This window comes from Nilaparvata lugens, chromosome 7 (assembly GCF_014356525.2).
Source record: "Nilaparvata lugens isolate BPH chromosome 7, ASM1435652v1, whole genome shotgun sequence".
NCBI classification, from domain to species: domain Eukaryota; kingdom Metazoa; phylum Arthropoda; class Insecta; order Hemiptera; family Delphacidae; genus Nilaparvata; species Nilaparvata lugens.
The window spans coordinates 18,358,383-18,385,775 of NC_052510.1; the positions used below are offsets into that span (position 1 = coordinate 18,358,383).

The 27,393-nt window shown below is 34.1% G+C and overlaps 4 protein-coding genes and 1 long non-coding RNA gene across 6 annotated transcripts in view; 3 read left to right on the plus strand and 2 right to left on the minus strand.

Moving 5' to 3' along the window:
• Nucleotides 1-5,363: 5,363 nt before the first annotated feature.
• Nucleotides 5,364-7,422, plus strand: LOC111055525 (flocculation protein FLO11). The gene is made up of 2 exons (XM_022342740.2): nt 5,364-5,586; nt 6,442-7,422. Exons 1-2 carry the CDS (start codon nt 5,542-5,544, stop codon nt 7,240-7,242), a joined length of 846 nt encoding a protein of 281 aa, XP_022198432.2. The 5' UTR covers nt 5,364-5,541; the 3' UTR covers nt 7,243-7,422.
• A 5,155-nt stretch (nt 7,423-12,577) lies between these two features.
• LOC111055526 (predicted GPI-anchored protein 58) lies at nt 12,578-14,528 on the minus strand. Its single transcript, XM_022342741.2, has 2 exons — nt 14,294-14,528; nt 12,578-13,484 (listed from the first exon to the last, which is right to left on the minus strand). Exons 1-2 carry the CDS (start codon nt 14,336-14,338, stop codon nt 12,717-12,719), a joined length of 813 nt encoding a protein of 270 aa, XP_022198433.2. The 5' UTR covers nt 14,339-14,528; the 3' UTR covers nt 12,578-12,716.
• A 136-nt stretch (nt 14,529-14,664) lies between these two features.
• LOC111055529 overlaps nt 14,665-27,393 on the plus strand; it is a 44,825-nt gene continuing 32,096 nt past the window's right edge. The window contains exon 1 of one of the 2 annotated variants that reach the window (XM_039432246.1): nt 14,665-15,058. The gene's annotated coding sequence lies outside the window, so the exon portion shown is untranslated. The remainder of the gene's footprint in view (nt 15,059-27,393) is intronic. The other variant, XR_005571758.1, reaches the window with a different exon arrangement.
• Nucleotides 14,997-26,903, plus strand: LOC120352300. The gene is made up of 2 exons (XM_039432249.1): nt 14,997-15,132; nt 25,869-26,903. The coding sequence occupies exons 1-2, from the start codon at nt 15,105-15,107 to the stop codon at nt 26,636-26,638; spliced, it is 798 nt and encodes a 265-aa protein (XP_039288183.1). The 5' UTR covers nt 14,997-15,104; the 3' UTR covers nt 26,639-26,903.
• Nucleotides 18,811-25,633, minus strand: LOC111055527. Its single transcript, XR_002606375.2, has 3 exons — nt 25,295-25,633; nt 22,634-22,933; nt 18,811-20,446 (listed from the first exon to the last, which is right to left on the minus strand). It is a non-coding gene; the product is annotated as an uncharacterized LOC111055527 (long non-coding RNA).

Below are 27,393 nucleotides of genomic sequence, written 5' to 3' on the forward strand. Positions count from 1 at the left end.
TTCATGATCAATAATCCATATTAACTATATTATAGACAAATGCTCCAATATCACACGAATTTTATGAGCCCACATGAATGAAATTGCAACCCAAATATCAGTAGCGTAGCCAAGCTATTGAAATGGGGTGGGTTATCCAGGAATTTTGGGCACCCTATATACTTCACCATATAGACTTGGATTTTTGGGCCTCTTCTTCGGGCTCATGGGGGGTGTTGTAACCTGAATCCCCCCCTCGCTAAGCCACTGCCAAATATGGAGAGTATTCGCATGAGAGAGGTGAGGTAAATAGAAAGAGCTCTGATAAGTTTTTCAATAGCGTAGCCTACATACTATTATGAGACAAGTCGGTTCCACTAACGTCGGTTATCTCATTTAATCAAGGTCAAGCAATATAACCGTGGTTATACAAATTTTTACGATTCATCATCATTGGTTAAGAGTAACCGCGGTTATAAGCGTACTAACCACGGTTATATTTACATGTTAAGATACATATTATTACATACACGGGTACCATAGCTTAGCAATATATTGCGTAGATTACTGTGAGTTTGTATCAGACACTTGAATAAAATTAGATCCATGAATACATCCATATACTAATAGTTCTAACTTAATGATATTCAACTTGTACATTTTAGAAGAATGCTATATAGTAGAAATATATGTAGAAATATTCAATTCGAGATGCACATATCAGAATTAGAAATAACACATGAAAACTCCTATCTACAACGATGTGACATGAGCAGTGAACTTGAGCAGTAAGGTAACTGGGCTACTAATAGACGAATTGATGTTCTTCTGTTTCTGATCAAATGAAATTAAAGAATTTGATAAAAGATTTAACCAATGATCAGAATAATCGAGTATCAGGCATGGAAGCATGATGCAATTTCTATTACCGTACACTACTATTCAAATTGACGAGTTTGTACTGAACCACATAATGTATCCATGAATTATATCACTGTATTAAATTACCTAATTCGGCATAATATTGGAACAAACATTAATGATAATTACAATACTTCTGTAATTTATTACAAAAGTATCACAAAAATACACGGACAATGCTTGAAAATTTATTTGAGAGAATATCTTTAAATTTTCTTGCAAAATGTTGATGGTTCAGGAACAGTATTTGCAATTATTGATGCATGAGAATTTATTATTACTCGATTGAAATGAAGCTCTGTATAACTATGACAGAATAATGATTACTGTACTAAAAAAAGGAAGGTTCCTATTTCTGTCATTTTAATATCCATTCATTACATAGAAAACTCACAGATGGAACAAGCTCAATTCGAGTTGTTAAAGGATTTTTGGCTGAACGATTCGATAGAAATAAATTTTTCTTTGAAAGGAAATATAATTAGAGTAACAATATGATAGAATATTGATATACTATGAGACAAAAAGGGGAAACGAAGTTTTCTGGGTTGGTCTAGTGGTACGGTAAGGAGCGTGACAATAAACAAAGTTCAGTCTGCTAGCAACACCTGGTTCGTGGGTTTAAATCCCGCTAATCGCTAATAATGGACGTTTGATCATCTCATCAATTTACCAACGCACTTTCCATTACCCACGAGCAAGCAAAAAGCTCATGTGGGCTTCATGCGCAATAAAATGGAAACGTTAATGGAAGGTGAAAATTGAAACGCTAATAAGAGGAAAGTGAGAGTGAGTTCGATAGAGCTCAAAAATATTCCAGCACAGCTATGCTATTGAAAATTCATTTGAGAGAATATCTTTAAATTTTCTTGCAAAATGTTGATGGTTCAGGAACAGTATTTGCAATTATTGATGCATGAGAATTTATTATTACTCGATTGAAATGAAGCTCTGTATAACTATGACAGAATAATGATTACTGTACTAAAAAAAGGAAGGTTCCTATTTCTGTCATTTTAATATCCATTCATTACATAGAAAACTCACAGATGGAACAAGCTCAATTCGAGTTGTTATAAGGATTTTTGGCTGAACGATTCGATAGAAATAAATTTTTCTTTGAAAGGAAATATAATTAGAGTAACAATATGATAGAATATTGATATACTATAAGACAAGAAGGGGAAACGAAGTTTTCTGGGTTGGTCTAGTGGTACGGTAAGGAGCGTGACAATAAACAAAGTTCAGTCTGCTAGCAACACCTGGTTCGTGGGTTTAAATCCCGCTAATCGCTAATAATGGACGTTTGATCATCTCATCAATTTACCAACGCACTTTCCATTACCCACGAGCAAGCAAAAAGCTCATGTGTGCTTCATGCGCAATAAAATGGAAACGTTAATGGAAGGTGAAAATTGAAACGCTAATAAGAGGAAAGTGAGAGTGAGTTCGATAGAGCTCAAAAATATTCCAGCACAGCTATGCTATTGAAAATTCAGAACGATTATTTAACATGATTTTTTCAATACAAGTTGATAGTCAGAGAGTCACAAAAATTGACTAAAATTATATGCCTGTTAATATATTTCTATTCTTATTTGAAACAGCTCTAACCATTATATCCTATACTATTAATTGAGCAACTTCTGTTTATATGTTTTCGCCCCACTTGAATGTAATGAGCTGGTTTTCGTGCGTCATATGGAGGCCGAAAATGACTGTTTTCTGACCAGGCCGGTAAAATTTTTACGGCCCTAGGGCTGTAAAATAACCTTGAAGTCAGCTGATTCTGATTTGATGTGAATGTGTTTACAAAAATAGTTTATGAAACGGAATCAGTTTATGCTTTTAGAATTGAATAAAGTATTTTGCAATAAGATACTATCAATTCTATTTGGATAAATGAAATACAAATACGATATTGTAAACTATTCAAATTCAATTTTTAGAGTATAATAGAATCTAACCTCAAACCTGTGTTTAATCGTTTATCACGAAACCTGGTTGATAATTTTCGAACTACTTTGGCCATATCCTTGGTGCTGAACGTTTTTACAAATAGTTTATGTAACGGAATCAGTTTATGCTTCTAGAATTGAATAAAGTATTCTGCAATAATATACTATCATTTTATTTGGATGAATGAAATACAGATAAGATATAAATATTATAAACTACTCAAATTCGATTTTCAGAGTAGGATAGAACTTGTAACCTAAACGTGCCTAAACTTCCAAAGTCGATGACAACAAGCATTGTTGACGTTGACATTCAGATTGGCCAAATTTCAAGTGTGCTAAAACAGCTGATCAAAAACTGTTCATTATTTGTGTTTATTATTCAATAATTAAAAAAATTATAATAATATCATCTTATTAACATTTGAAAGAATAAAAAAGTATAAACTCAACCTCCCACATAATTGAACATAATCTTTTAGGTTATTTAGACAAATCAGAATTAAAAATAAAAATACTTGGACAATTTCCTGATATTCAGATAACCTCAGATTTGTTAGAGCTATGACCTTCCAGTTTTGCTTTCAGAAGTGACTAATAAACAATTATTCTCATATATGTATATTGTTTTATTTTTCTGTGTGGCGAAAAATAGCGTTCGCACCATGGGCAAAAATGTGTTTCCGGCTCTCAATCTTTTCTAGTCCTCGGCCTACGGCCTCGGACTTGAAACCCGATTTCGAGCCGGAAAAGTCTCATTTTCGGCCCTAGGTGCGAAATATACTATTGGATGTTCATATGTTTAGATGTTTGTATTTCACCGGATCTCGAAAACGGCTCTAACGATTCTCACGAAATTCAGTACATAGTAGGTTTATAATATAAAGATTCGATTGCACTAAGTCTCATTCCCGGGGAAATTTGCTGAAGGACATTAAAAGGATAATTATTATTCATCCTTGGAAAAACAGATGATATTATGGTTATTTCGTCGTCTGTTGGTGATGGAACTGAATGAGCGATTTCATGTATGTGGGACTGTGTCAAAATTATGACTCAGCTGTTGAACTTTTGTAATCATTCAATCAGGTACTTAGTGCCGGTTGCAAAAAAGCTGGGTTATTTTCAATCCTGATTAATTCCAGTAGATCCATCTTTTTTAAATGGTCTTCTCTGATTTGGTTCACGTGAAGTTGATCAGGATTAGAATTTAATCGGCTTTTGTGCAACTGGGCTTTCGTGAGGGAAATTTTTGCATTCCTCTGGGAATTAATCTCAATTCACTGTGATTAGATAGAACATTTCTGTATGAATGTTATTATAATATTATATTTCTTCTTTCGTAATAATTTTTTTATGCTTTTGTACTCCAGAGCGAAGCTCGGTCCCCGATATTTAATACTATCCAAACCACCAGATTGATGTAGAGAACTCAAAGTTTCGAGAACAGTATTTATCCAATGAAATTCAAATATTTTCGTTACGATTTTTGAAGGGCAAAATTGAGATTTTATTGTGGAAAGCTCAAAAATTATCACTGGTTTTAAATAAAAACTATTAATCAATAATTTTCTTCCATATTATTTTAAAATATGATTTAAAAAATTAAAAGCTCAAACTCGATAAAAATTTAATTCTATGAAACAATTAATTTTTTCAAAATAATAGCAAGAATGGCAAAATACCTTAACAACATTCACCAACACCAAATGATAGTCACCAAAAATATGATGTTTATTACAAACAGTTTATAACCAATCATCGTTTATAAACTGGAGGTAATGATGCAGCAAATGCACACTTAGAACTCTCACAGAGCCTGGCTAAAATAGTTTTAATCCAATTACAAAATAGAAGAAAAAATTGTCTTAATTGAGACACTGAGATCAGTCAGTGTAAATATTACGTATAACTCAAAACATAATTTTACTTGAAGTCAGTGATTACAGAGAAATCAATAATTCAAGAATATCTGAATAGCATATTTAAGAATGGCATAGTAGTTGAAGTAGGCAAAAGTATTCATTTGTGAAATACAAGAAAAATTTTCTTAAAATGAATACTACTTTTGCTAAGTGTTTTCTATGAACTGGCATATTATTCAACATTGATCAAGAGAAAATCAAATAGGTGGAAATATATTTTGAATAAATAGTTCTCAAGAGGACAATAATATCATTGGCAAGTAGACTATAATATCATATAGCCCAATAGATACAATATGATATTATCAGTTTTTGCAGTTCGGCATTACTGGTTAATTTCCTTGATCAGTTCATCACTAATTTTGTCCCTATTGGAATGTATGATTTCAAACTAATTTTCATAGACTCTGTTGAAATTGATGCAATAGGAGAAGCAATTAAGAATACAACCTAGGAAATGACACATGAGTAAAGAGTTTGACTTGATCGATCTGAATCACCCATCGATTAATGATAGTGAGCCTTCTAATCTAAGAAGCAGAGGAAGATAAAAGATGCAGTCAGTACTCCTTAATGATGAATATGCGATATCTTACTTATCTTAGCAACGTTCACATTAGGACATGGTTTTCTTATCACTGGAAATATTCCAGTATCGCATTCGTGATTTGATTAAAATCGATCGTTTAATATAAATTGTTAGAATAACCGTCAATAAGTCAATTCAATTTTTCTATTGAAGATCAACTAACGGAAAGATGGCCCTCCTCAAGTTGACTGCTGTTCTTTTGGCTGTTGCTCAGGTAATTCACTAGTTTACATCACAAATTCTGCAATAATTTATTCTACCACTGTAAAATTAATATGAATTTGGTTTCGAATAATCTTCCTCAAATGTTTATTTCATTCAAATATATTTTTCAACTATGTAATAGAATTCTCATATTGAAATCAAAGTGGAAAAATTTTCAACTCACATTTCATCAGTCATTTCAACATCAGTTACATAATTGTTACGACTTTGTTAGAATATAAAAAAATATCAACTTAGTTTTAGTACCAAAGGGAATATTTCAAAAATTTATCTTCAGTTCACTAGTTCCTGTCATTGCTCGTCAATTCATTCCTACTTATTTTTAGATACGACTTTCAATTTTATATATCAATTATTCCAATCACACAATCCTTGATAAAAATCTGATACAATTGCTAGAACATTTCAACCTTCCACAGTTGAAACATGTTCAACATTGATAGGTCTTCATTTGCTCACTACCTTTATTATCAATTGTTCATTTGTTTATTTGCTACTTTATTAAAAATTGTTCATTGTTGATTTTTATATTATCAATCATTTTCATGTCAATAAATTCAAGAGTAATTTAAGAGTTTCCAATCATTTGCATTCATTTTAAATCCAATTCAAATCAATTAATGAGTCATTACTCACAATAACTCATTCATGAGTAAAGTAATGTTTTAACAACCCTGCACAGATGTAAGTTATGCAAAAACAGTACCTATATTTCACAAAAGATAATCCTTTGGATCTTTAAAATTTTTCACACTTTTCAAGGAAAACTATAGTAGTACTTCGTATTTACATCTATTATACTATTGAAATAAATTGTTTAATTTTGTAATTGTTGTTTGAACAGGTGTGCACTGCTGGACCATGTGGCTGCTCCTACTCAGCCCCAGCTCCATCCTGCGGCTGTAGCTCTGCCCCATCCTACTCCTACACCCCATCTGCCCCATCCTGCGGATGCAGCTCTGCCCCATCCTACTCCTACACCCCATCTGCCCCATCCTGCGGATGTGGATGCTCTGCCCCAATCACCGTCTCCCAATCGGCCCCACAATACTCGTGCGCTCCAGCCCCATCAGTCTCCTACAACTTCCAGACCGTCCCACAGGGCTCCTGCTCCTGCACCCCATCCTGCCCATCCCCAGACACCACCATCATCCCAGTCAGCTACTCCCTCAAGTCCTCCGGCAACCGTAAGGTCATCTCCCAGCCATCCTGTGGATGCTCTGCCCCAGCCCCATCCTGTGGATGTGGATACTCCGCCCCAGCCCCATCCTGTGGATGCGGATACTCTGCCCCAGCTCCACAATGCCAATGCCAGGAGCCATGCCCACAGCCAATCACCATCTGCACCCAGCCAAGATACCAGCAACTCGAGTACGTCACCCAGGAGCCACTCATCGAGGAGGAGATCTTCATCAAGCAGAAGCCAGCTTCCAGGAACGTCGTCATCCAGGAGGAGTTCACCGTGCCAATCACCAAGGAGATCCGTGAGAGCCAGCTGGTCATCGAGCAGCCATCTTGCGTCACCTACACCCCAAAGGTCAACTACACCCCACAGGTTTCCTACACCAGCAACGTCGACTACTGCCCATCCGCCCCATTCTGCCAGCCAATCCAGCAACAGAAGAGCTGCTGCTGCTGTTGCTAAGCAACTCAGCCCCATACAAATTCGAAAATTTGAAAAAATGCTCAACAAAATGAGAAATGCTTTCTCGATTTCTGCAGTCTAGACAGGGATGCTCTATTTCATTCCTTCTAAACGATCTGTGCTTTACTAGTCAATATTTCAAAAATTTGAAACACAATAAAATTATGTTTCCCCTCTAAACTGTGTTCTTCCTACAAAAACTCTCCCACGTGCACTAAATAATATTAAAATAATACAATACAATATTTCATGATCTTGTATTTTTCATGAATACCATACAGGATTCTTTAGTAGTAGGCTATAGTACATAATACTCAACTGTACAGTACTTGTTCACATAACAATTGCAGTACATACTGCAAGGTCAAAATGCATCTATCAGTTCTCAAATTGATATGAAATATTGAATGGTTCTATTGATTTTTAATAAATAGAATGAATTGTCTAATTCAAATCAAAACGATATAAATTTTTTCGATCTTTCAATAAATGAGTGGTTACTACGTGTCAATTTATGGTCTTGAAAAATACACGAATATAACATGTGTACAAAATAGAAATACGAAAAAGTAAATAGGCTGCACAAATAAAAACGTTACAACTGAAAAGAATAATACCAGCATGTAGTCAGGGCTTCCTATGTAGTATACAGCAGGTACCTATGTACTATGTAGCCTACTAGAAATCAGTAAGAAACTAAGAATAGTGAATCAGTAAAGTGGTATAAAATAACTCTAATCTCTGGTTGTCTCTGCCGAATGATATTGACGATTCGGTGTATTGTAGTTTATGAAGAGCTGAACAACAATAATTCTAGTAAATCAACCCCAGAATTTTCATTTTTTAAATAATTAAGGTGAATGATACTGACGATAGGTTTTTTTAACTAAATTTATATTGTTTATAACTCCTTGAATTTTATAATATAGGTACCGAATAATGGGTATGAAAAATTCAGTTTCAAGAGGATTAGGACGATCTTGAAGCAAATCAGTAGCTATCAAGCTGTTTTCAGGTGAATTGGTGTAGAAGCAATCAATCCAAAATAAAGAAATATGTAATCAATTTATGGGGAGAATGAGGGTGTTTCTTTGAGTATTTATATTTAATCTGAGATCAATTTCTCTTTGAGAAACAAAATAATCCGATACTTTAATTTGTTGAATTTAAAGCAAACAATAATGACAAATTAACAGTTTCTATTAACAGTTAGTTTTAGAATCCACTTGTATGAAATACAAATTTGAAATAGATAGCCTACACTTAATCATTTCCTAAATAATAAAAACACTCTTCTGATCAAGAATTACATATTGTTTATTTCTGGAAAATCATAAAATAAACATTATTGAAGAAAATGCAGGCAAAAAGTTAACGAGTTTCAGGATGAGAAAAAGTTTGACAATGTGGTTCGGTATATGAAATAGAAACGTTTTCATTGAATATATAATGGCTTATGATATTTGTATCTTCACATTTGAATAATAAATTTGATCTAAAATTAATTTTAAATTCTATGAAATTTGAATATTACAGGCCTATTAAATTATCACTCTAGCCTATAAATAAGGGATTATTCTGAATGAATGAGTTGGAATTATTCACATCAGGCCTATATTCAGTTGAGGGATCAATATTTCCTATCATACTTGACTCGACAATCCATTTCCATGATTTAACTGAATATTTTTTGGATCCATTGTTTTTGAAACAATTGAATGATTATTCTTGAAAGTTCTTTGTATAATCTAATTTTTTTATTGAATTCATTCCAAGAAGCATACCAATAAACTCATTATTGGTTGTCAGCTATTTGAATGATAATCTTCTCAAAATTTGCATAAGCTATTTTATTTTCAAGAAAAATTCCCTTAATATACAGTAGGCCTACTATACGAGTACGGTACTTAGTATCAGTAGTTGACAGATTGTCAACTACATCCGAAACAATCTGAAAAATAAATTCCGTGTGTAGATGTCAATGAACTAGCTAAACCAAACTATAAATGATCCGCAATAAAATGACCTTCATCACGTTCACATAGCAACAATGCTGTGAATCGTTCGTATTCGTCGATGCTCTAATGCAGATAATGATTAATTGAAATCTATTGATATTTCCGTGTAGGCTCATCTTCCTATTGACGTTTTTGCATTTCCGTTATCGGCTTTGAAGAATATTGATCCAAGCTAGGAATCAAACAGATAAAAATTTATATATTAATGTAATAATATCGTGGACGTGATCTGGAGCTGATGTATTCAATGATGGAAACATAAAACCACTTTATAAAATTAGTCTCATTAGTGATGTAGATTGGTGGGACCTTATCACTGTACAGCCTACCAGAATTAAAATATAAGAAAAGAAAATATGGCTATTAAATCATGATTGCATCATAAAAAATTAGGTAATGCTTATCTCATAAACCAGGATTTACTCCATATTTTGTTCATCAACCCACTAATAGAATAAGTTTGCTTTATATAATATGCATTCATTATTATAATATGAGTATTTATATAGAATAAAATGACTTGTTTATTTTTGTTAACGTGGCGGAGTTTGGAAAGTAATGTCCACTCTACGACTTAACCACGTTGAATAATAGAAAGAAGTTCTATCAACTCTCAGTATGAAATATAATAGCCTACACTCATTTTTTGGTGTTCAACTAAATTTTTTATTTTCATTGTAGGTCTATTTGAATACCATAGCCGTAAAACTGCATTGTTAATATGTACTGACTTGTGTTGCAGGCTATGCCAATAAGCTTGTCTTTTTATTGAAATTAAATACGGTAATTCAATACTGATGAGTAACACACTGAACTGTGAGTACCTATGTAGCTACTGACTTGTAGCCTATGCTAATAAAGCTGAGTGCTATACTACTTAACACTATGCCTATGCCCACTATTTAGCCTAATACTAGTGATAACATTTATGGATTTACTGCTGAAACAAATTGCCTCAAGATTTTCCAACTCAGATTGTATATTGGATGTGTTTATTGCAATGATAATTGAATCAATTGGAAATTCTCAACTACTCATCCTAACTAAATTGATTAGGAATCTATAATCATTGAGCTGTGCTATTCTTGCTGCAACATTGATTTGCATTGAAATATTAATTATAAATTATTCAAATTTTCTCCTTAATATGAAGTTGCAGTTGGCAAGATATCAAATGCACTGGTGTTGGAAGAGTAAAAGGAGTTATTGAGTAGAGTGGCAAAAGAAATCATGTCAGTTTAGAAGTGTCACAATGACACTATTTCTATTGAATCAGCGTTTAAAAACATGTAATAGAATAATGGGATTGCACATCACATTTGAATGAGCCTATCCAGTAGTAAATGGATTGTCAAAATATGTATGAGACTGATAATATTTGTGGAATATTCGATAAATATTTATAGAATAAATCTTCATATTGTTGTTGTTGATCGAACCTGAATCTTTCAGCAAAATCGTCTTGATAGTAAAGTAAATTAGTATGGCTTTTGTTGGTGGGGAGTCCCTTGCGGGAAGGTCCCACCGCCTGAATATATAATTTAAGCCGTCAATGGGCCTTACGACTGTCATACTTCATCCGGGACCGACAGTTTAACGTGCCCATCCGATAACACGTTATATCGTCTTGATATAATTTCATTAGAAGTAGGCTTCCTTTTGCCATTTTCTAAAACGTATGCCATTTATTCATGCCGATGTCTTCATGTTTAATTATTGGATCATATTAAATAGTTATTCGATTAGTTAATATTCATTTATTATATGAAATATTCAATTATTTTCATCACTTCTCATTTCATAAGGACTGGTGTCCTAGTAATATACAGGCCTTCAACATGTCTACTCATCTATCAGGTACATTGACTTTCATCAATGACTACTATTCTTTTATCATTGTCATGATCGAAAAACACCTCATAGTACAGGTTTTTATGGCGAGTGCCGGTAATACTCATAATTCCATACCATATTGGCGTAATATGAATCAGTATCACCCTTTATATTCTCAATCACCAGTTTCCATTGATGAAAGATCACTGCTTGTGTAAGTGATCATTCATCCTTTTGTATCATATTGTGATTAATAGGCTACTATGGGCGATTTTGAACACAGATATGAAAAGTAATTCATCACTTATTGGGCAGTTTTGTATTTTTAAAATTCTAATAATATGGTAAGTATGATCTTCGACACTGTTAAAAGTGTCAAAACTAAAGAGAGAAAAACGACTTTGTGTGTGCTCTGTCTTCTGTAAATTTATTGAAATTATGATGATGAACTATTTATCTTCTATCTTCTTCTTCTATATATATAAAAGCGAAATGGCACTCACTGACTGACTGACTCACTCACTCACTCGCAGAACTAAAAATCCACCGCACCAAAAACGTTCAAATTTGGTAGGTATGTTCAGTTGGCCCTTTAGAGGCGCACTAAGAGAGGATTTGGAAAATTTTCCAAAGATACGCCCAAAATCTGCGTTTTCTCAGCTTTATCGAGAACAAATGAACAGAAATTGTTCAAATTTAGTACAGAAGCTGAGCTAGGGTGTAATAATGTTGTGTTAGAAGGAATTTGGAATAACGCCGAAGATACGCCCAAAATTAGCGTTTTTTGCGCTTTCTCAGCTTTATCGAGAATAAATGAACATAAAATGTTCAAATTCACTACAGAAGCTCAGCTGGAGTGTAACAATGTTGTGTTAGAAGGAATTTGAAATAACGCCAAAGATACGCCCAAAATAGTTCTTTCATCAAGCAATAGACAGAGAATGTTCAAATTCGGTACAGAGGTTTACCTATAGGGTCTAAAATTTTGTGATGAGGTGACTTTAATATTTCATCGAAGATACGCCCAAAATTAGCGTTTTTCTCAGCTTTTCTGTGTTTTCTCCAGTAATTCGACTTTCTGAAGCATGCTCAAATGAAAAATGTAGGCGAGCGAAGCGAGCCCGCTGACCTCATTTTCGGAAGATCCAGTCGGGGGTCCAGGGGGCGGAGCTGACGGCTAGTAATATATATAATATCTTATAATATATAGGTAATATAATTCACATTTTATCATTGGAGAATTCCATGAATTTTCATCTGATTCTGAGTTCATCATGGTCTTGAATTCTCAAACAACCAAGAGACATAGTTGAGATGTAAATCCAAGAACATTTTTGATGAGTAAATTCATTTATGCGTGGCAGAGCTTTTGGCGTAATGGAGCTGTCCACGCCAAACAGTAATTCTTATAGAATGCTGTGATGTTAGTTAGCCTATAGAATATGCTATTTTGATAAAGGATGAGTTTGGAATGAAAAGATATGTTTAATTTTTGCAAACTGGATGGATCTCTTTATTTTCAATCATGGAACTTCACTGAAACTCTCATGAGAACATCTCACAACATTGGTGAGGCATACTGTAAACATAAACCAACATTAGTGTTGTCCAGTGTTGAGTTGCTTAGCAGCAGCATGGGGAGGAGGAAGAGATGTAGATTGGGGTGCTGGAGCAGGATGGAGCGACTGGAGCTGGAGAGCAGCTGGATCCAGCGGAGATCACGATCTGCTGGGATGGAGCAGAGCAGGAAGAGGAGGAGGCAGAGGAGTAAGAGTAGGATGGAGATGGGGAAGAGTAGGTGTAGGACTGGACTGGAGCAGAGTAGGAGGCAGCTGGAGCAGAGTAGGAAGCAGCTGGAGCGGAGTACTGTGGGACAGTCTCGAACTGGATTGGTGGTGGGGGTGGTCCGCAGGTGGTGATGGTTGGGCGGGTTCCGAACTCCTGGATGACGATCTCCAGAGGACGGGTGCGTGGGGTGCACTCCTCGGTGAAGTAGATGGTCTCAACCTGGTTGTTGGAGCCACAGTCTGCGGCTGGAGCTGGAGCTGGAGCAGAGCAAGCTGGAGCTGGAGCAGAGATGTAGATTGGCTGTGGGGCTGGGGCAGAGCAGGATGGGGCTGGGGCTGGAGAGCAAGATGGGGCGGAGATGTAGATTGGCTGTGGGGCTGGGGCAGAGCAGACTGGAGCTGGAGCTGGGGCAGAGATGTAGATTGGCTGTGGAGCTGGGGCAGAGCAGACTGGAGCTGGAGCTGGGGCAGAGATGTAGATTGGCTGTGGGGCTGGAGCAGAGCAGACTGGAGCTGGAGCTGGAGCCGAGATGTAGATTGGCTGTGGGGCTGGGCTACATGATGGGGCACAGCTTGGTGGTGGACAGCATGCAGCAGCTGACAGCTGCAATTAAAAAAAAACATTCAAATCATTATCACTTGTGAAAACTGACAAACGTCAAAAATGTGTAAATCATTTTAATGGTAGCCAGTAGCTCATCTACTTGAGAAGTTTTATCAACTTGTAACTCATGATTTTCAAATTGTCAAATTTACTCAAATGATGAATAGAATTAATTTTGATCATGTATTCAACTTAATCTTCTATTTTTCAAATAATTCACATTAATTCATGCCATCAATATGTTTCACATTAATCTATAAGTACCAGTATAAATTGTAAATGTTGTAGTGATGAATTATAATGTTAAGTTACTGTTGAAGCCTACAGTAGAAGAGGTCTACACACTAACAGAACAATTACATAGGCTTATTGGTATTCATAATAGGCTATTTACATGATAATCATCTGCGTCTTCATTGATCATCGAGTTTTTGAGAAGAGTCAAGTAAAATTTTTTCAAACATACATAAATTTGTAGGAGCTTCTGAAACCAATTTATAGAGAGTTTACATGAGAAAAAGTTAAATAAAAATATTATTTCAAACTTTATTTGGTTCAAGAATTGAATAATTGACAGTTTCATTTCAATACTGTGAACACCTTATTGATTTTTCCATTTATTGAATACTATTTTATAGGTTGATCAATTACATCCTACCTACAGAGACCTACAAAGTTAAGAAAAAAATAAGATTCTATTGTTGATTGAAGAAGAATTATCAATGTCATTTTAAGAATATTGTTAGGTAGATCTTGCTTTTTTGATTTCTACAATATTATTATGCGCTGAGAAAGTTATAAAAATCTACCTGGATCACAGCGTAGAAAAAGCCAAGGGCGGCGACAGCCTTCATCTTGTTTGCAGGATATGTACGGTTGCTCCGTCAAATTCCAAACTATAGATGAACTGAGAAAGTAGCCAACTTATATATTTCCCATAGTCTTCTTACACATTACATTCATTCTAATCTCAATCACGAAAGAACGATTAAGAAGACTATCATCTGATAGTTAGTGCTTATCAAAAAAGCTATATGATAAAATACTGCATTCAACATCCTGAACCAACTCTTTATCAATAGCTGGATATGCACGTCACGTTCAAAGAATGCCAATCGATTTTCAGCAATTAACATAAAATTCATCAAATTTTCTCATCTATTATCAACGAGATGCTGTGTCTATCATTTTTTGATCCTGATCTTAGATTCTCAATTACTGAGACCACTATAATGTGGGAAAACATAAATCATTCATCTTATGCAGAAATTTTTATTATTATCCGATTTCAATGAGGATAAAAGATTCAAATCAAGAGCTGAGTATATTTTATGATTTGTTATATTTTCAGAAGCAATTCTGAGTATGAGAGTAAACGTTTTCATTCTTTCTATTTTCATACATACTACAACAGGTCATGTTTAACAGGTCCGGGCCGGTATGACGGAGAAGTGTGTAGTGAGTGTCTTAAATTCGCAGTCCAAATATGTGTATTTCTAGGAAGACTAGGTCCTCTTCTCGAAGTCTTTCAGTTTCCTGGAATCACTGTCCAATAATCAAATAATGTGGACACTGTGAGTATTATCATGCTTTTACAACATATTCAGTGAGTGATAGACAATGCAAAGTAGTCTACAGTGGAAACTTTGTAAGTTGTTGGAAATCTCATCCTTAGACTATTATTGGGAATCTGATAATAATTTTATAGTCAAACCTTCTGTAGCTGAGATAATTTACTTGTTTGAATCTTATGAGATTCTAATTTTATTAGGTAGCTTATGTTATGGCTTGAAATATTGACTACCTAGGCTACTTTTTCAATTCATGAAGCCTACTGCACATCACATGCATTTGTTTTTTCAGGAATTATTATTGAATTTCTGACAATAACATGGTTTGAATATTTTAGAGAATCTGGTTACAAACTATATAGATTGCCTATTTTTCTTGAAGAGAAATCAGTAATAGATAAAGCCTAATTCCCTTTAAAATGACTGTTATATAGGCTACACTGCCTGCGTCAAAAGGCATCTCTGGTTTCATCAACTGTAACTGTATTTGTTATTTATAATTTTCTAGGAGATTCATAAAGAAAGCCTACATTTTTCTGCAATGTATATTGTAATTTAAAAATTCTATAGCTGAGCTTATTTTATTGAAACTTTCTGCTTAGAACTATAATAAGTGGAAAACTTGATCCCTTGTCTAGAATTACCCACTTTATGCTTTCCATAGGTAGCATATATTTTACATTCAGATTTTTGTTTCCTTGTAGTTTCAATTTCAATATAGATGTAGAGCAAGTAAAATCCAATGAAAAGTACAGATTGATTAGAAATGAATGTCCCAATTTCAGAAAATTATATTTATTCTTAAAAACGGTGAACAAAAACCAATTTTACATCAAATTACTCACAGAAGCATCAAGTTTATAGTGTTGTATTAAAAGTGTTCTATGTTCCCTCCTTTCGAGGCTCGGTCGACATAAAAATTAGGATCCATATACCATGGTTCGTGGAAATGCACACAAAAGTTCTCTTGACGTGAATCTCGTTTATAGCAATTAGCCGAAGTTTCATGTGAGCAGAAAGGGTCAATCCACATAATGTTTGCCTATGTGGGAACGAAAGCCCACAAACAGTGGAGCATGAACAAGATTCACCCAATTAAACGTTGTTTGTGATTTTTAACCAATCATGGTGTATGTAGATCCTACCTTAATGTAGAGATGGAGTCCGAGCCTCAAAAAAAGGGCGAAATGGTCATAAAACACTCATAATACACTATCATAAACTTGATGCTTTTCGAGTAATTTGATATGAGATTGATTTGTGTGAACTGTTTTTAAAAATTGATATAGGCTACTTGTTTGAAATTGAGACATTCATTTTAAACCCTCTGTATTTACATTCAACATTCAGATTTTTGTTTCCATCGAATTTTAATTTCTATATAGATATAGCCACAGAATACAAATACAGAAATATTTATATTCTGTGATATAGCCTAGATCAAATAATTTTATTTCAATGGACAGTAAACATAATAATTTTATTTGATTTAATAGATTTAACTATATTGCACTCTCTCTAATAACCAAATAGATAATTGCTTAGGCAGCGCTCGGCCTAATTTGCACAATCGCTGAAGTTTCGATTACATGATTTTTCAATAATAATAGATCAGTATTCCAACAAGAATTATTCATCAAAAACGTTTCAATTATTCCATAGATAAAGGTTTTCAAGCATTGTGCAATGAAAGTGTGATTAATAAAACAATTTAAGACAATCTCTTAATATTTTAATGCCAAATATTATTCAAGAGAAGATATCCAAATAACAATCAATATAGTAAGTCCAGTGATAAACATTTTAATTTAAGTGTGTTTACTATTCAGAACTTATAAAAAAATTCCAGAAGACGCTTTTGTAAACTATTTATACCTGTGTTATAAGGATCGAAGAAGAGCATTTTCTTCTACTTTAACTGGGATGAGAAGCCAATCTGAAATGATGCAGCAAGGAAAAGAAAATATTCCTGTAACTATCAAAATGTTCTATGAAAAATCATTCAACACACTTAGGGACTTTGATTTGAAAGTGCTTTGAGATTTTCAATAATTGTTCTGTTATTATTTGGGAATAGAGTAGGCTACTGATTGGAAGTATTTTAATATTGTTTTTCACTTGTATGTGAGTAACTGAATCAAACAGCAATCCATTTGTGAAAAATCTATCGAATCGTTTTGATTCTCTCTCATTTTATAGAGATTTAAGATCAGTTTTCTGATCTAGTTTAAAGATCAAGAGATTTCAGTGACATAAAAATTATCAATATTTAGGGGCTTTTGGGCTGTTTCAAAGCTTGTTATCGGTTGAATTATTTAGTTATTATCGATTAGTTATTGGTAAAACTAGTGGACTCAGCATTAGCTTGACTGAGCTCCATCAATACTATTACAATTTTCTTCTTCCAATAATATATACAAGCCTATTCTTACAATGAATTCCAACCTTCATCCAAAGAGGAATGTTCTATTATGTTCTGTTTATTCAAGTTGAAACTTCTCTTTTTATTTTTGAATGTTTTGAAATAAATTTTGGTTGTAAAATCATCTGCTAATTGGGTGAAAATTTAACTGGTATTAATGGAGGAGCTTGGAACTTGTTGGGCTCACTTTCTTCAAATATTAAATTATTACTATTTGAAGTTGGGTGATTCGAAATACTATTAGTAATACCCGCTTACGTGTGTCAATATCATTATCAGATTACAGTTGTATTCATTCACAGTTGTGTGATAAGAAAAACTTATGTGTAGATGAGGCCGAATTCCCAATATATAATGTTCTACTAGAATCTTTGTGCATGGAAAAGTATATCTGAATATCTGAATGAGGCCTGAGCATGTTCACGTATGCTCGGCGAGTAAACTCTGTGTATGTGCTTACACAATTTTTCTAATCTTGACAAGAACATTTGAAAGAGTGTGAACATAGGCCTGAACAAGACAAATTGCTACAACTGTAGTAGGCTAGTATTGGTGGTCAGGTGGAATGCATTCGGGGAAAGCCTAGACACAAAATAATCTCTATCTATCTATAATCTATCGCACTCAACCTCGAACACGGTAGCTAATACTCTAATTACAAAATCAACTTAAATTAATACATATTTTTGGTGACGGTCATCTAATTTATTTTGCAAATTAACATGATAATGTCTCATGGTTATGAGGTTCTCCGACCAGACATCGTCTACTCAGTACTATAGTCACCTTTTCAGCTTCTTTTTCATGCAAGAATTCGATTAAATAATGTACTCTTGCATTACTCCTACGATTGAGTTTGCGCTTCAATTTATTGTGTTATCATTCATCTATCCACCTTGTATTCAACAAACATATTTGTATTAGCATTAAATCATTACATTTATATCATATTGGTATCGCTATCGGCGTGATATAGATTCCTAAAGCACATGACCCACTTGCTGAGTCTGTTGGCATAGAACATTTTTAAATACTCCATGAAGGATAAAAGTCCTTTGATATGACATATTTCAAACTCTGTAGATCGTTTTAATCCAAATAGAACCATACATTAACCAAAGACTTCCCTTTGGAGTTTGTTATCTCTGATTCTGGTTACACAATTTTTCTCAACTGCCCTGACCAAATGCCACTTCCAAATTACCTAGATGTCGTGGTCGGAGACTCACAGACTCTAACCTAACATACTCAAAGACAGGCCAGGTTGTTTCATCATCGTCGCATCTTTTACCCTCAAATTTTGACATCTATCTTTAATACTTTCTAAGAACAAAATCATCACACCCTTGGTGATCAGTTTATAAACTGACCAACAATGAACTTATTACCAAATTCATCCGATACTATTAAAAAAATTGAATTAAACCATATTGGTTAGTGATTTGTGTTGAATCAGCACAATATATAATTAGCTCCCACTTTCAACAGTTCCAGTTGACGATTTGTTTAAAACCCATACCCGAATTGCCACTGTCGCGCAACGGATCGAGCACTTTGTATCCAATTATCATGTTGCATTTTTATGGTTTATAGGCAAATATAAAAAGCTTATTTAGCTTTCAGGCTATTGATACAATTTTAGAGGGTTAATTAATTAATTGAATATGATAGAATCCAATTTAATAATAAAATATAATAGTATCTATAATGTAATATATTATTAAATATTTAATTTTCAGGCATTAAATATATTCACTCAGCATCACCACTGAACCCTCAATATTCCAGGAATAAATTATATTTAGGCCTATATTATAGAATTTGTTAATTGGTCATGAAGTTTTTTCTCTAATACTCTATTAAATATATCTCAATGGCATTAATTGTGAATTTTCTGATGCAGTTTGCATTAACACCATTCTTAACTAATTGTTGTTTCAGTTCTGTTGTTGTTGGTCAGTTAAAGTTCTTGTTTCAGGCATCCATTGATTAAAATTCACATTACTCTATGTACATGGATGTTAATGTTGGGAAAATAAATTTACCTTTACTTTTCCATTCATCTATTCATACAAAACTAGTAGAACATCTTGTATTGGGAATTTGGTCTTATCTACACATACGTATTAAGTTGTTCTTATATTCATAGTTCTGTTATAAAATATACGAATGTAATCTGACAATGATATTTTGTTGTGTTCCCTACTAATGTTTTAAGCTGAGTGCTATTAGGTAATTTTGATAAAAGAGGTATAATGTTTTTCACACAAATTTCTCATCCATGTATATGATATTCCAACTTGGAATCAAAATGCAGTGTTTCTAAAGTAGTATAACAAACATGACATGAAAATTATTATTTCAACAATACTGATGATTGAAACTTTTTTGCAACAGAATATATGTTTGAGCATCTTATGACTCTCTGTCTATAACGATTTTTTGAACTTTTCGCATGAACAAAGATTGTAACACAAGATGGGAAGACAAGTCTTTTTGTGTCTAAAGAAGCTCTGCCTAAATTTGTATTTTCTACTACAAACATCACATACAGTCGAGGATAAACTACAAATCCTCCTCCATTTTCTGAAGAATGCCTCTTCTTTTCAAGGGCCAGCTTAGCTCGAGCATTCCAGTTTATAGCTTCATCTTCATCTTTTCTCCCTATTTGCCTGAACGCGTTCAACGTAATTCTTACATTGAATAGAACGTGAATAAGATTGAGTAAGGGGAGGACACATGGTGGCGGGCGACAGTCAGGAGACCGAGGCATGAGACTGGTGCTGATTGGAGGTGTATTACAAATGGTTGCATTTAGAATGTGTTGGCATAAGAATGTAGTGAGTTATGTTACTCATCAGTGTGCGAATGCCTTGTGGAGTTAGGTTGTGGATCCTGTCTCTTGAGAAGAGGTGCCGGTTCCGGTTCATGAAGACTCCATGTTGTTGATGCATCGACAGTGGTCCAATCTGTAAAATTGAAATAATTTCGCCGTTATTTTGAGTGTGCCCTGAATAGGTGATGAGAAAATCTATTTCCACAGTTATTATCATCCATGCAATAGTGAAGAGGATGAACATATTACAATCATACAGAATGTTTCAGAAGTAGTGACGAACATTTTAGGGTATTGTTCCTGGATGATAGGAGACTACAAATGTCGTATTTAAAGTGTCCAAAACTCAGCGGTTATCCTTATAGCTGCCATTTTGTTTTTTCACTTAGGAATTTTTATCTCAAGAACGAAAAGTTGTATTGATGTGAAATTTGGCATGAATATTTATGACATGAAGAATTAACTTTAAAAAATAAAATAGAATATTTTCGATGTAAATTTTCAAAATGACGGCCAATTTCAATTTTTTATCGCAAATTTCACGAAAACCGTTCACTTTACAAAAAATTTGCAAGAGACAAAAAAATTAGCAAATTTTATCAAGATTTCAAGGATACCTTATTTATTAAAACTGGTCAAAGAATAACAGATAAATTAATTATTTTCGTGCTGCATGGTCACTTTTCACCATTTACACACCATTATTAAATTTTTAATTCCAATTGTATTTGAGATAAAGCTTTGAAACTCAGTATGGCTCCATATGGCCATACAGCTAGCTGATTTTAGAATGTTTTTCAGATGATCTTGTTTGTCTGGTGCATGCATACAGTACAAAAATAATTATTTTTTCTGTTATTCTTTGACCAATCTTAATAAATAAGGTAACCTTGAAATCTTGATAAAATTTTATAACTCTTTTATCTTTTGTAAATTTTTTGTAAAGTAAACGGTTTTCGTAAAATTTGCCATAAAACATTTAAATTGGCCGCCATTTTGAAAATCTACATCGAAAATCTTCTATTTTATTTTTTAAAGCTGAGTCTTTATAGCCTAAATAATATCATGCCAAATTTCAGATCAATACATTTCGTTCTTGAGATAAAAACTCCTAGGTGAAAAAAAAATGGCAGCTATAAGGATAACCGCTGAGTATTGGACACTTCAAATACGACATTTGTAGTCTCCTATCAACCAGGAACAATACCCTAGAATGTTCGACACTACTTCTGAAACACCCTGTATATTACATACTGATTGATAAAACTCTTCAGGCTCAAATATCTTCTGTGCTTCGAAGAGTTGGTAAGTTCTCAAATGAATTACAATTTACACTGGGGACCTCCTGGGTTGGAGAACTCACTCATGAACTGTTCTATCGATTTTTGGAAATCCGCAACTTGTCATTATACAGGATTGGTGAAAATGATGGAAACAGCTTGAAATTTCATTACAAGGATACTTTGACAGTAGGTTTCATTGGGGATTCAATTAGAATTAAAAAGTAACTAATTTTCTGTCGCTTTAAAATTTTTGCTCGCCATCTTAGATCTGTCATATGAATCCAACTTGACTTTTTCGAATGGGAAGGTGGTCTTGTGATATATGATTTCGAAACAGAATATCTAGAGAAAATGAATGGGGGAAACCATGCCAATAGCGGAAATATTACCTAAGCTGTTTTCATGATTTTCACCAACCCTGCTTATGTGAATCGATAGAACTTTATAGTTTACATCGTATAGGCAAATAAATAAGAATCAAAATTCAAAAACATCTGAGATCATGTGTCAGTGTAATAATTATAAAGGACAGTCTTTGTCATAGCTCCCATATTCAGCTATTTTGAATTAATGGAAAAATAATTATAGAAATTGCATCACAACAATTTTTTTCGTATGCACTTTTAATGTTATTTTTTATATCCTCGAAAAGGACGAAGGAGTCAGTCAATTTCGTTGTCCAACGAACTTGATCTGTATGAAGAATCAAAGAATATATCAGTATGTTCAAAATTTAGAGCTAATTGATTAACTCGTTCAAAAATTATTGTATAACATGCAAACCCACAGACGGACGACTTTGGTCTTGGGTAAAAAGTAAGAGCTTGCTAACGCGCTTTCAATTATTAGAAAGGTTCATGAAATATTTCAAATTGTTCATGCAATTTATTTTTGAATCAGGAAAATTCTACTGTCTACAAGAAATGTAATTCCATTATACATTTATATTGATATAGTAGCTAGTTTTGATACACTATTCAGAATTTAATTAAAAGAGATATTTAGTCGATAGCTTATATACTTTTGAAATGTTATACCTAACACAAATGAATCCGCACAACACATTTGCACAGTTGCTTTCCCACTCCAGAAGTCAATTTGTTGGTCAACATTACTTCCACAGTTCTTAAAACCATTCAGAGCTCTCGGCAAGACGCTTGAAACGTGCATAATTTTTCCCCTGTGTTGTAAATTTGCTTAAATATCCGCTCCGCAATTGTTGCTGGCCCATCTCTGGTAGAGTAATATTATTTAAGGCGAAGAAAAACGTCATCAATGTCTTCTGAGATTAAAATCATGTCTTGAATTTTTCGTCCTGATACGGAATTCACGGCAACCTAAAAAAAAATAATAATAAACCTTCAATATAAGTGTCCCACGAAATGTGTACCATCCGAAGACCATAAATTTTCTAAATGAAATTCGCAACAAAAAATTTTCTAGTAAAATTTTCTTAAATCGACCATAGTTTTCGAGATATATGGATTTTTCGACATTTTTGAAAAACGCCAATAACTAGAGACTTATCAGTTAAAAACTAATTCTAAGGATATGGTTGGAAAGAGGAAGAAATTTCCTATACAATTTATAAATTTGTTCCTTTGTTTGACGTTTTTGAATTTTTTATGAGCGTTCAAACTGTTTGAAATTCGACTTTGAACTCGACGAATGTATACTTTTTTCAACTTTGAGTCCAAAAACATCAAAGGAACAAATTATATCAATCTTATTGGAAATGTCTTCCTCTTTCTAATCATATATGAGTTCGATAATGACTGATAGTTTTCTAGGTAATAACATGTTTTTTTAATATCGAAAAATCTTTGTATCTCGGAAACTTAGGTCGATCTAGAAAAATTTTTGTTACAAATAATGTCATGTAGAATCTATTGTCTTAGATTGTTACACCTTTTATGAGACACTCTGTATAAACCCAAATCTATACCACCTACGAATATGTTCTTACTTTGCTCTCTTCCAGGTGACATGGACTTAAATACATACCAATTAACTTGTGTGAACTTTCCTACAAAGCAAAATCCAACACTAATGACTATAAAATTAACACTTTGCACAGAGATGTTGTGGAATTTCTCCATATTAAGGTGAAATAAAAAGATGTTGTCAAGTGCATCGAAACTAGTTTGGACTCAAATAAATTTTGTGGAATTGACAACATCTTTTTATTTCACCTTACTAATGACTATCCTACGACTGCTATTTACATTCTTTTACATGTATATTTTACTGTAATTTGTCTAATAGTGTATCAGTATGGATTGTATTTTTTCCAGTGACTAATCTACACTCATATTATATTTCGAAGAACAATAATACTGATAAAATTGAAAATACCCAAAAGGAAATATAATTGCTGCATACCAATAACAATAACATCTACATTACTAGACAGATAGGTATTTCATCCCTAACAGTAACATATGAATGAAACAGTTTGTTGTCCGCACTTAAAAGAGAAATGAAATTACATGAGCCACAAGAGGTTAATGTGGCTCACCCTCCCTTTTCTCCTATAGCCTACATAAAACTCATCACTGTACTTTATACATTTTATTGAGATAAATTATTTTTAGTTACATAGAGTAGTCACTTAAAGCTGTGCAACTTTCTTCTTTACAGATTTGCTGCAAAATCATAATATTTATGTATGAAGGATTATGGTAGAGAGATATTTTCGTTGTTAAAGTATGGTAGAAAACTATATCCAGTGATTGTTTTGTTTGATTGTCGAAAAAACAATTCGGGTCAAGATATTTGTCACATTTGTTGGAATTAAGTGCGTAGAAGTCCTTGGTTCTATTTAGGCCTTTATAGCTTTAACTGGATATTAAAAATAATAATCATACAGTAAGAATGTATCATGACGACCACGGCGCAAACGTGATTCTAGTGGGAGAACTTCAAGTAGGCTATCAAGTTTTGTCAAATTATAGCCTCAATTTGATATTGTGCATAGAATAGGCTTCAAAAAGCCTATATAAGGCCAATATAGGCTACACCATCTAGATTTGGATGAAGATAGAGAAGTGGTTGGTTTAAACCAAATGTAACAAAACACGTTAATTTAGATGCCTTCCTGCCCACTTGTAATTTTTATTTTGCTCATTGGCGTTTAATGTAGATGGTGAATATGGCTCTTTAACCCTTATAGCTTGGCAGTATATTGTCAATGGGATACATCACTTTCATTGGCTATTTTTAAATTTCACAGATAATTTTGAGCTTCCATTATGTTACAACCTCAACTGTCAATTATATACCGGTACAGCATTGTGATACTTGGTAGTGGTTACTCGGGTCAGAAACGACATCAACAAGAGATGTTTTAAATTTATCTGCCAACATTGATTCCGTTTGAAAGAAATTTTCAGTACCGGTATCCAAAGTAGGTAAGAAAAGTGTTATTGATAGATTTTTACCAATTGGAACTTAACTTACTGGGAAGTTACCATGGACTAAAAAACAAATAGTTGCAATTTGTTTCTCGGTAATCTGGCAGTGTAAATATTGTATCTTAATCTTACAAGATACAATATTACTGAGCGATCCGATGTGTTCTTTTCCAGTAACCTGGCAGTGTAGACCTATCCTAAACAATAAAATGACATAAAAATGTATTAAATTTACATTAGGTAGTTTAATTTATATATATTATAACTAAATAGTTATGTACTTACTTCAAATTCTGTAATATCAAGGACTATTAAACGTCCCGAAAAAGAAACATTTTCGATGGTTTTCCGGGACGTCTGGAAACTTACGACACGTGTTGGTCTTATGTTCAAGTTCAAAACGGTAAATTGGCGCCAATTTTACCACTGATAGTGGCGGAATGTGATTACTGCAATGAATAACTGCAAATATGAGTTTTTGGAAAGCGAAAATTATCTATCAAATAATATGACATTCTTATCAGCAACTTCAAATCAAGCTTCTATTTAAAAACCAAAACAAAATATTATCATATAATCATAACCTACAAACAAAAGTGAGGCTTTAAAGAGTAATCTGTACTTAACACAGCATTTCAATGCGCCTTTGCAGGTAACTACTTTTCGTTGTATCTGTTCCATTACTGAGTACTGAGCATTAGCGACTTTGTGCGAAGACTGAGCATACCGTGGAACTGATACATGTATGATTTTTGTGTTTATTGTTTACTATAGTAAGGTCCACGTTATTATGACAGTGTGTGTATGTGATTTGCAATGGTGTTGCTATCCTTGTCTATCATAATATATAACAAAGCAGATGACGCTATCTCTTTCACGCATTTGGAGGCATATGCGGAGCATCTTCAGTCTGCCACTTCATGGTTCCTGGCTAATCGATTCCAGCTGAATGAGGACAAGACCCAAAGGATCATCTGCAGCTTGTCACGTGAGCCGCGTGACCCTCAGAATCCAGTGAAGCTGCTGGGTTTTGTCTTGGACAGCAAACTCAGCTGGAACAGTCATATACAGCAAGTAACTAGTCGACTCTCCCGCATTTGCTTTCTGCTGCTCAAGATGAGGGGCCTGGTGACTGAGAAGTACCTGATAATGATGTATCATGCGCTCTTCCATTGCCACATTACCTATGGCTTGCTTCTGTGGGGTCATTCAGCGGGGGCTGCTGATGTGCTGAGACTGCAAAAGAGGGCTATAAGAATTATAACAGGCAGCGATCATCTTGCCCACTGCAAGCCCATCTTTGCTCGCCTTGGTGTACTGTCTGTCTTCAGCCATTACATCCTCCTGTGCTTGGTGTATGTCAAGAAGATACAGCATACTCTAGCTGCCCGTAGTGACATCCACCGCCACAACACCAGGCGCAGTGAGCTGTTGGATATCCCCAGGAGACGCCTCCACCGATCACAGGCCAGTTACAGGATTTCAGCCCTGAAATTCTACAACAAGCTGCCTAATAGTGTGAAGCAATTGGATGAGGCCGCCTTCAGGAGAACCGTCCGGAAGCTACTGTGTGCAAAGGCATACTACAGTGTGAACGAATTTATGGGTGATAATTTGAATTTTTATTGAGAGCGTGAGCACTGGATCACTGCCATCTGAACTGTTACAGTTTTTTTTCATGTGTTTGTACGTGTTTTGATTTTTTGACGCCATCGATCCCACAATTGTGGGTAATGGATGAAGCTGAAGGTATTAAGGTACGCTTTGCGATGTAGCCACATCTTTTATCAACAATGTAGAAATTCAACTAATTGACAAAATATTTAATCTCAATCATGAAAATTATGACATCTTCAAAAAATATATTTTCTTGACAAATTGAATATGATTGACTATTTTCAACAATAATGAACAGTTGAATTCATCAGATACTGTATACCAGTATCAGCTGTTTGGGTGGCAAGGCTGAGATCTGGAAACCCTTTTCTCCTATCTTCCCACACTGCCATTAAAACTTGCACCTCACTATAACCCCTGGGTTGAAGAACTCGCTTATGAACTGTTGTATTGATCTCTGAAATTCACAACTTGTAATAAATTATACAGAGTTGGTGAGAATAATTATGGAAACTGCTGAGTATCTCTTTTACAAGTATTCATAATCTCTTAAAAGAGATATTATCTCTTCTACAAGGTTCTATGGGGATCCTATTCCAATTGAAAGAAAGTAGTTTCTGTTCATTCAAAACCCTTTTCTGCCATCTTGAATCCGTCATATGGATCCAACATCATTTCGAATCCAGCTTTATTTTTTCAAATGAGAAGGCGGTAATGTATACATGGATTCTATACAGAATTTTAAAGGAAAACCAATGGCGAAAACT

What these genes read in the sequence shown, in the direction of transcription:
- LOC111055525 (XM_022342740.2), top strand. Translation starts at nt 5,542, where the DNA reads ATGGCCCTCCTCAAGTTGACTGCTGTTCTTTTGGCTGTTGCTCAG. An exon ending in TTCTTTTGGCTGTTGCTCAG is followed by an intron (nt 5,587 to 6,441) that starts GTAATTCACTAG and finishes TTGTTTGAACAG; the next exon opens with GTGTGCACTGCTGGACCATG.
- LOC111055526 (XM_022342741.2), bottom strand. Translation starts at nt 14,338, where the DNA reads ATGAAGGCTGTCGCCGCCCTTGGCTTTTTCTACGCTGTGATCCAG. An exon ending in TTTTCTACGCTGTGATCCAG is followed by an intron (nt 13,485 to 14,293) that starts GTAGATTTTTAT and finishes TTTTAATTGCAG; the next exon opens with CTGTCAGCTGCTGCATGCTG.
- LOC120352300 (XM_039432249.1), top strand. Translation starts at nt 15,105, where the DNA reads ATGCAAAGTAGTCTACAGTGGAAACTTT. An exon ending in TAGTCTACAGTGGAAACTTT is followed by an intron (nt 15,133 to 25,868) that starts GTAAGTTGTTGG and finishes ATAACAAAGCAG; the next exon opens with ATGACGCTATCTCTTTCACG.